Source organism: Rhinopithecus bieti, unplaced genomic scaffold (genome assembly GCF_001698545.2).
Source record: "Rhinopithecus bieti isolate Rb0 unplaced genomic scaffold, ASM169854v2 scaffold_4044, whole genome shotgun sequence".
Classification (NCBI taxonomy): domain Eukaryota; kingdom Metazoa; phylum Chordata; class Mammalia; order Primates; family Cercopithecidae; genus Rhinopithecus; species Rhinopithecus bieti.
The window spans coordinates 472,628-482,819 of record NW_016804489.1 but is presented as its reverse complement, the minus strand read 5'-3'; the positions used below and the strand labels follow the sequence as shown (position 1 = coordinate 482,819).

At 35.0% G+C, this 10,192-nt stretch overlaps 1 protein-coding gene across 2 annotated transcripts in view; it reads right to left on the bottom strand.

The window, feature by feature from the left end:
• CDH10 (cadherin 10) overlaps positions 1-10,192 on the bottom strand; it is a 171,892-nt gene that overhangs the window by 12,995 nt on the left and 148,705 nt on the right. For both annotated transcript variants that reach the window (XM_017868612.1, XM_017868613.1), the window contains exon 8: positions 5,488-5,624. In XM_017868612.1, coding sequence (XP_017724101.1) covers positions 5,488-5,624 — 137 coding nt within the window. The remainder of the gene's footprint in view (positions 1-5,487; positions 5,625-10,192) is intronic.

The window sequence follows — 10,192 nt, the reverse complement described above, 5'->3', positions numbered from 1 at the left end:
TAAAAAAAAAAAAAAAAAGATGCATTTTCAAACTTGTTTTGATATGCAAATTAATAAAATATAAATGCCTCTTTATTTAGCTTAGCTTTGAGTAACAACCCTGTATTGGTTATAATTGCATTTTTTTCTATTATAGATTTTTCTAGGCACTTATGCCAGCTGAGAGTGTGTTTACATTTTAAATTCAGTTTATATTCATCAGCTTTTATGATGTCAATATCTCAGTCTTTGGATATCGTTAAACTTCTGTGTAAATTTTGGAAAAGTGAAGCTGAAGAGCAATATAATGCAATAAAGACTATAATTAGCAGAAAACAAAACAAAACAATAGCAGAATAGCTAGGGGACAGCGGCAACCTTATTAAATGGTCTCAACCAACATCGGCTGTGGATATCATTTAGCCCTGTAAAATTTATTTGATGACTTAAGGTAATCTAAATAATTTTCAGATAAAAAGGTAAAATATACTGTCACATACAAACAGGAAGTATATTACTACTAAAAATAATTTATATCCCCTTGTTCTGTCCATATAATTGAATGTTACTCCAATATTAAAATCAACACTTAAAAAAATGATATATAAGAACAGACTACTTAGCAGGGATGTATCAACAAGGCTGAGAGAGATTAAAGAAAGGCAGACAGAATTGAAGTGTATTTATCCCTCTTTGCAGAGAAAATTTAAAATGCATCCTTTATTCACCATTTCTTTAAGTCTTACTGCAGTCTACTGAACCCACATGTATTCAGTTGTCAGGTTCTAACTTCATATTTGCTAATATGTTGTTGCATATTATCCACTCGTTAGTGTACCAGGAGGTTTAGAATTCAGACCCTGGAGTCTAACGTAGCTGCTGCTTTGACTCACAAGTTCACCACTCATTTGTTATGTTACTTTGGCCAATTTACTCCACGTATTCAATGTCCTAGTTTACTCAATAAAAATCAAAGTAGAACCTCTAATCTCACAGAGTTACTTGTAAAATTAGGAGTTAATGCGGCCGGGCTCGGGTGCTCACGCCTGTAATCCCAGCACTTTGGGAGGCCGAGGTGGGCAGATCACGAAGTCAGGAGATGGAGACCATCCGGGCTAACATGGTGAAACACAGTCTCTAATAAAAATATAAAAAATTAGCCGGGCATGGTGGCGGGTCCCTGTAGTCCTAGCTACTCGGGAGGCTGAGGCAGGAGAATGGCGTGAACCCGGGAGGCAGAACTTGCAGTGAGCCGAGATGGCGCCACTGCACTCCAGCCTGGGCAACAGAGCGAGACTCCGTCTCAAAAACAAAACAAACAAACAAAAAAAAAATAGGAGTTAGTGCATGAAAGTTTCTTATCAAAGTATCAGTTTAATGATCAGGACTCAATATGAATTGACTATAATCATTACCAGCATCTTTATTATCATTATTATATCTTCTTTACTTTCTTATGTTACTTAAAAACTTATACTTTCCACATAAAGTATCTACCTAATAAAAACACATTAATTAGCCTTCCTACCATCCATGTGAGTCTGCAGAGGTGTGCATTTGGGAAGAAGTGGAGAGAGGAGAAAAAAAGAAAAAAAAAAAGGAGAAAATGCTATCTCATTATTTTTCGCTTCTTCTAAGCCAGATCATTTGCTAATGCCTAGAGCCATGGTGTTCTCTACAAATGGACCTTTTGCTATCTACTTGTTGTTATGGAGAAAAGTGGGAAGGTATACTTCTTCCATATTTTCTGGAATGTGCTCTTTAACCAAATTATATAGTGAGTAGCAAAATATTTCCTTTCAATATAAAGTCTTGACATTAAAAGAACCTTGTTGGTAACAATTCACTTCCTAATGATGCCACAGGAGCCAGGAGAGACAAAAGTTTCATATCTAAAAAATTGCGTCGTCAGCCACTTCCCTCACACAATATAGAGATTCTCCGGGATCTTTACACATAACTCAAGGCTCTTAAAATCAAAATCGAAATCCACAGGGATGAATGTGCTTTGTAAAGCATCGAGCCTGGAGCCACCTATTCAAAAAACAGTGCTTACACTAATCTTTTTTTGCTGGCAGACGTTGTCGCTTATGTATAAATAAAATTATAAAGTGTTCCAAGGAAGAATCAAACTGAATAGCAGTTGGCATATATTTACCACCTGAGTTTCTCTCAAAGTTCTTCAGGGAAACACTGTTGCAGCAAGAATGGATCAGCAATAAAGGATTGTAAAATGTATATCCTACAGTGAAGCCATGACTATGCATCCACGGGCCTTTTCATGCCTCCCGATGGAGAAAGTTTAAATAATTATCTAGAAATCACAGGCATTAGAAAAATATAACTGTTTTACCTGCTTTGGGTAAGAATTTCTATGAATAAGAACTACAGTGTAGATAATGGAGTTCTTTAGTCATAAACTCAGTTCTATTGTCCTCAGAATGTATTGCAATGATTATAGTCAAATTTTCACTTGTAGTGAGAGGAGCTCTTTGGTTTCTCTAACAAATATGCCCTAAAATCCCAAGTTTATTATTAAGTCATTGATTGTGACCTTAATTTTAGATGTTTTATTCTCCACATGGCATTTTAAAATATTTTTGCAGAAGGAAAAGAGGAGTTATTCCATGATATGATGCACTAAATAATTACCTGGAGTGGTACCTGCCATACGATGTGATGTATTTGTATGGAATGTAGACTTAAATGATTAGAAGTCAAGCCTAAAACATATTGGTAAGAAGTACATTTGAACGCCATTCTGTCCTGCTCAGGGTGTGATGTATGACAAACTGACTGTAAAGTCAGTGTTTAAAATCTAGTAGAAAAAAATCCTTACATGTTTTTTCCCTCTCATCCTCATTGCATTTAATGCCCGGAACAGAATAATGGGATCCTGATTGTTTGTGCTTTGGCAGGTAGGCATTTTTGGCAGTTGTTCTACAGATTGATTTTATTTGAGGACAAAAAAAAAAAAAAGATTCAGTCCTTTAAAAAAAGAAGTAATTGGCTTAGCTTCTTACAGAATTGTAATTACTTCAACTAGCTTTAGAAGTTAAATCTCACAAAATATCTGAAAGGGAAAATGCAGTTCCTTGTCACTAGGCTTGAATAAGGATATTGAATCAAGCAGAGAGCACAATCATAATTCTGACATGACCAGATTGTATCATGTTAGGTACATCTAACTATGGGGATGTGGATACAGATAGAGAAATAAAAACTTTCTTTAAAATAAAAACTTGGAAGTATTTAGTTAGCTTTAAAATCAAAAGCTAAATTCACAGGGTATTTGGTTTTTATATGTCATATATAGCAATTATATGGAGAGAACAAGGGGATATAAACAGATATTTATATCTCACAATGGAAAAAAAATGGACCATTTGAGATTAATCTGTATTTCAGGGGCAGATGTAAGCAAGACACTAAATCTATTACTTTGTCCTGAAGTTTTGAGTTCATTGCTGATGATCTGTCTAGCCTAATTCAGTTGCTCTGGGACACCTGGTGATTCAGCCTCATCCAATGCTTTGCCTTCCAAAGCCTGTAGCAGTTACTTCAAATAAATAACTTGAAGTTGATACGTGTTTGTGGATTCAGCTTAGTATTACAGATCTAAAATTTATGGGCTTAATTTTTAAAAACGATTCCGTCCCTAATTAATGCTTATTTTAAAAACAGTTCAAGAGTTGCTCTACACCACATACATCACAACATGGGAATTAGAAAATCTGAACAGGTTTGCATGTACATGTGCCAGTAGGGCTGGCTTCATGGGCATGTGATCCAAGCAGTTCCACAGGGCCTTACCCTTAGAAGAGACTCATATTTGTTTTAATGCTCCATCTTACATTTCTTAATTTACTTTTAACAAGCACCTGACATTTTCATTTTACAATGGGCCCCATGAATTGTCCTAGTATGGGCAAGAACTTTCACTATTAGAGGCAAATGTGACCTGAATCTATCAGGTTTTAGTGAACACAATTTTGTAAATTAGCTGTGGAATTAAGTAATGAATCTAGAAATGACATGGTTTCAAATCTCAGTTGTGCTAACTCTGACATTACAACTTTGGACCAGTTACTAAAGTTCCCAGAGCCTCAGTACCTTCTCTGTTAAAGGAGGTTAATAAAAATATTAAGAGAAAATCTTTTTTTTTTAGAATGACACCTGACATATATGATTAATGTGAACTCTGATCAACAATATATACCTGGGATTCCTCATCTGTAAAAGAGAAGTTGTAATATCTACCTACATGTTTGTTGATAAGATTAAATTGCATCATATATACCCAGCATTTAGCATAGATCCTAATTATTAGTATGTGAGTGATAAATTTAATACTTTTAATTTTCCACAAATGATAATATCTTTAGTCTATAATTCAAGCTCATTTTATTAGATAATGTTAAATATACATTTACATATATGGAAAGGTGGCAAAATATGCCATTTTGGCATAGAGATTATTTTGAGTTAAAGGTACTTAAAAAAAAAAAAAAAAAAAACGAAAACAGCAGATGTAAAAAGGGTGTTCTGCTCCTCCCCTTTTCTTCCTGAAAGCAGGAGATAAAACCCCCATATAGAAGATGTCCTCTCTATACCAGAAGAAAAGTAACATTCTTATCATCAAAAATGGGAAGTGAGGCCAAGAAAATTCCATAAAACAGATTCAGATTTTGTTAACATAATTTTATCTTTATTTATGCTCTGCATATACATTTAATTACTTTTTCACAATTGCCTCTATTTATCATCCTAGTATAAAAACATTACAGTTTTGCCACTTCATTGGGTCTTTATTTCTTTATGAGAGCTCCTATGTCACGTAAAATTTATATTAAATGCTTTTGTCCTGTTAATCTATTTGTTGTTTGTCTGTTTGTTTGGTTGGTTGGTATTTTTCTTTTTTTGAGAGGGAGTCTCGCTCTGTCACCCAGGCTGGAGTGCAGTGGGCGATCTCAGCTCACCTCAAGCTCCGCCTCCTGTGTTTATGCCATTCTCCTACCTCAGTCTCCAGAGCAGCCAGGACTACAGGCGCCCGTCACAATGCCCGGCTAATTTTTTTTTTTTTTTTTTTTTGGTATTTTTAGTAGTGACAGGGTTTCACGGTGTTAGCCAGGATGGCCTCAATCTCCTGACCTCGTGATCTGCCCACCTCAGCCTCCCAAAGTGCTGGGATTATAGGCGTGAGCCACTGTGCCCGGTCTGTTAATCTGTTTTATGTCAGTGTTATTTTGAGGCTCAGCCAAAAACTCCAAGAAGGCAGAAATAAAATTTTTGCATCTTCTACCAATACTTATAGGTATCTCTCTATGTATCGATGTAGGAAATATTAAAAAAAAAAAAAGTATAAGTGCTGAGAAAATTACAATTCATCTGTCCAATGAGAATGAATTATTTCTAATATAAAATAAAACCTATAAAATATGTTAAAATACTTAAAATATATAAACATAAACATTTAGATATATGTTAGATACATAAAATTCATCTTACTGATTTCAGCAGCAATAACAGTAAGATTATGCCACTGAGATAGTTCTCGGTCAAGAGGTTTTGAAGTATAAAGAGATCCATTTCCTGAATGAATGTTAAAGATTCTGTCAAGGTCAGTATGGCGATCCAAGGAAAATCTGAACATAGAGGACAAGAAAAAATACATGGTAGCATTATTAATAGTTTACAGGAAAAAAACAGTGAAATATAAAGACACAAATATCACTGATAATTACAGGAAAGAACACAGTGCTGACCCAGGATGTAGATTGTTTGAATGACTTCTCAAAGTTGCACACATACATTCTCCTCAAGGCAAAAATTGGTACTTTGCTCTGCATTCAAATGCTATTCTCCTGAATGCTTGTGTTATTTAAATTATTATCTTTTGTCATATTCATTCAACTGATTTTGATATATTTGGCCGCAAAACAGTTGGAATTACAGGCAGTTACATTGCCAACCGACATTATTTGGTTATTGGAAGTTCTACTGAAGAATAATACAAAGATTTATTGCAAAAGATTATTCCCAGAAGCTATGTGTTCTTAGGAAATTGAAGACAATGTTAGTTTCATCAAAGTAATAGACTGTCAACTTCTTATGGTGTTTAGTAGCTTCATGGTATGACACTCATGCAGCTTCAATTTCCTAGCTATTTGTATCATTATTATACATATTGCTTTTAACGCAAAATATTTAAAAAATAGAAAAGTTTTGGATGGCCGGGCACGGGGGCTCAAGCCTGTAATCCCAGTACTTTGGGAGGCCCAGGTAGGTGGATCACAAGGTCAGGAATTCAAGACCAGCCTGACCAATATGGTAAAATTCCATCTCTAATAAAAATACAAAAATTAGCTGGGTGTGGTGGCACACGCCTGTAGTCCCAGCTACTCGAGAGGCTGAAGCAGGAGAATTGCTTGAACCCGGGAGGCAGAGGTTGCACTGAGCCAAGAATGCATGCCACTGCACTCCAGCCTGAGTGACAGAGCGAGACTCCATCAAAAAAAAAAAAAAAAAAAAAAAAGAAAAAAAAAGAAAAGAAAAGTTTGGGTAAGAGTTTTTAATATATCTGTATCAAATAATGTCTATATGCATTTAAAAAATATCAGCAAACTATCCTGCAACTTGATAGCAAGCATGGTCTGCTGTGTGTCATTCTAAAGCCTAAAACTAGATTTAACATTCTGGTTGATGTAGTTTAAATAAATCTCATTATCTTTATCAAACCACATATCTAACATTCACATATTAAGAAAATCGTTGTGTCTCTCCACTTGGAATAATTATTTTATTACCGAAAGATCTAACATAAGTTTCACCTCTTCATTGTATTCCCTCATGATCATGTAAAGCAGAAGCTATCTGTCCCCCCTTCACTCATAAAGCAGCTGTACCACCATCTTTCCATGTACCACATTGTATTAGGAATTCATTTCATATAACATCTCAAACAGACAACAAAACATGAAGACACCAAGCATCAAAGTCTACTAGGCACTCAGTGAATATTATTTGATTCTCATTGTGAGTCTTCTTTTCTAATAGACTGAGAAGTCCTTAAGAAACATGTTAATAATATCTGATATGGTGATCCACAAATATTTGTTAAATGAAAGAAAGAATGACTTAATTATTTGGCATTTTGGCAAATAATAAGGTTCCTTATTTCTGTAGAAATATGACATAAAGTTGAAATATATAAATCAATAAAAGCCTCTGCGTCATGCATCACTGATTTTGCTAAATCCATTTCATGTGTGTTCTTTCTTTTTTTTTTTTTTTTTTTTTTTTTTTTTTTTTTTTTTTTTTTTTTTTTTTTTTTTTTTTTTTTGAGACGGAGTTTGCTCTGTCGCCTAGGCTGGAGTGCAGTGGCCGGATCTCAGCTCACTGCAAGCTCCGCCTCCCGGGTTCACGCCATTCTCCTGCCTCAGCCACCCGAGTAGCTGGGACTACAGGCGCCCGCCACCTCGCCCGGCTAGTTTTTTGTATTTTTTAGTAGAGACGGGGTTTCACTGTGTTAGCCAGGATGGTCTCGATCTCCTGACCTCGTGATCCGCCCGTCTCGGCCTCCCAAAGTGCTGGGATTACAGGCTTGAGCCACCGCGTCTGGCGTGTGTTCTTTCTCAATTATTTCTTGTAGTTCAGAATGAAGAAGTAATGACAAAATTTCAAACATTATGTCACATTATCTTGCAGATACACAGAGATCACAGTTCTTTTACAAATATGATTCAAAGTATATAGCTTGCAATTCTGTATTGGAAAGTTATGTGTGTTAACTTTCATTTTCCTTTCTAAAATAGTTTCCAGAACACACAATTTAAGAAAATCCCTTTGAAGAGTGTATTAACATTGACAAGATATGACACAATTTATAGCATGTCAAGTATGATTCTTCCCATAATGACATATTGCATTAGTAAGGCTATTCTACTTTTTGAATATATATGTTCTAACCAAAGAATGACATCCAAGAATATTCATTAAAATTTCTACATCAAATTAGTATAAAGTCAAAGTATACAGCAACTTTAATGGCATACCCTCTGTCATTGATAACCAAAGGAGTTACTATTGTTGCTATAATATGTATAATATTATACCTAGGAGGACTATAATATACATATATATAATATATGTAACAGGAATATATGTATAATAATAATATACATAAGATGATTCTTTCCTCCTAGTCTTTAGACTTGCATCCTCATTAACCATTTTATTTTATTTTAAATATCCACAGGTATATTTTGACATATAATAATTATACGTCTATAGGAGGATTTAAATTCTATTTCATTGTGTGGAGAAATAGCTTGATGTTACAATTTAAGTATGCCACTTAATATACATTTAACTAACAATATTATATTTTATTTTGTAAAGTCCATTTTAAATCTGAAACACAGAAGACAGCTTGCTAAACCTTAGAATCTCTGCCAAGAAAATGCTTGGTAAGTATTTAATGAAGAAAATTAGGCCTGTGTATTGGTTATATAAAACCTTCAAAGGAAAAAACAAAACAAAACAAAACAAAACAGAAGGAATGCAGCAATTTAGACGTTGGTAAATGAACTGGGAAAGAGGCATTTATGGGAACATCATGTGGCATGTACAGGTTTCTTCTGCCAATATGTAACCTGTGATGCTGTGTGTGAATATAAGAAAACATATTTATGTGAAATTATATAAATAAAAAGTAACATAGATATTCATTAAATATATGATTTCACTTGAAGATATGGCAGACCCTATAGAATTTTTAACTGGTTCAAGTCATGTGGCACATAAAATTAGAAGTTTCCTGCATGAGCTGTGGCATGTGTAGGAGAAAGATAAGCGTGCACTCCAAAAGTGAACAATAACCATCTGAACTCATACTTGACTGGTTCACATAGAAAATGGGCACGCAAAATTAGCCTGCAGAGATTTAGAAAACAAATGAAATCCAAAATACAGGATGGACTAACGGATTATGGTAAGCGTTCATTTTCATACTGAATAGTGTATATCAATGTACGTATTTCTTTAAAGTAATAGAACAAGTGTCACTGAAACTTTTTTTTTTTCATTTTCAGGAGTTTATGACATTTCATATGTTTTAAGCTGTCATAAGAAGGAAAACAAGAATCAAAAAGACTCATCTTTCTAGAATGTTCTCATATATTTTGAAAAAGGCAGAATAAATAAACATAAAACAAAACAGAATCCTCTCAACTTTGATGGCTGTGTATTTAGGGGAGTTTCTAATATCATAATACAACCCACATTGCAGCATCATAATTACTTTTTTCTTTTTTCATGGAGACAGGGTATTGCTTTGTCAATGGAGAGCTGTGGTGTGAATGCAGCTCACGGCAGCCTTGACCTCCTGGGCTCAAGTGATCCTCCCATCTTAACTTCCTGAGTAGATGGGACTGTAAGTGTGCACCACCATGCCCGGCTAATTTTTAAATTTTTTAATAGAGACGGGGTCTCAGTATGTTCCCCAGGCTGGTTTCGAATCCCTGAGCTTAAGCAATCTGTCCAACGTGGCTTCCAAATTGCTGAGTACAGGTGTGAGCCAGCACATCCAACCTACTTTATAACTGTTAAAACTTCTCTCATTCAACCTTACATTTTATTTAATACCTTTAAAGCACAAATAAAGTGGTTTGGTTGTACTGTAAATGCAGAGTTGGCATAGTACCCTGGATCTGTACCAGGGATCAGAACAACAAACACCGTAAGGAGACATGCAGGTGTAACAAGCAAGATTTCAGTCTAAAGGCCATGATAAAAATAAGAAAACCATGAAGCTTGTGCATGCCACACCCCAAAAACATTCAGAGGCAATTTACTAGAAATGCCTGTGCTCACCATATTTGTATACAACTTATGGAAGGACTCTTGTATCTTTCATTGCAATAAATGTTTTGAATAGAATTTCATGATCTCTATATGTATCTCCGCTTCTTTTTTTTTTTTTTTTTTTCTCATTTTAAACTACATTTTGTTTTCCGATTTATTTATTTATTTTGAGACAGAGTCATGCCCTGTTGCCTAGGCTGGAGTACAAGGGCATAATCTCAGCTCATGCAACCTCTGCATCCCAGGTTCAAGTGATCTCCTGCCTCAGCCTCCCAAGTAGCCAGGATTCCAGGTGTGTGCCACCATAACTGGCTCACTTTTTGTATCTTTAGTAGAGACGGAGTTTCAC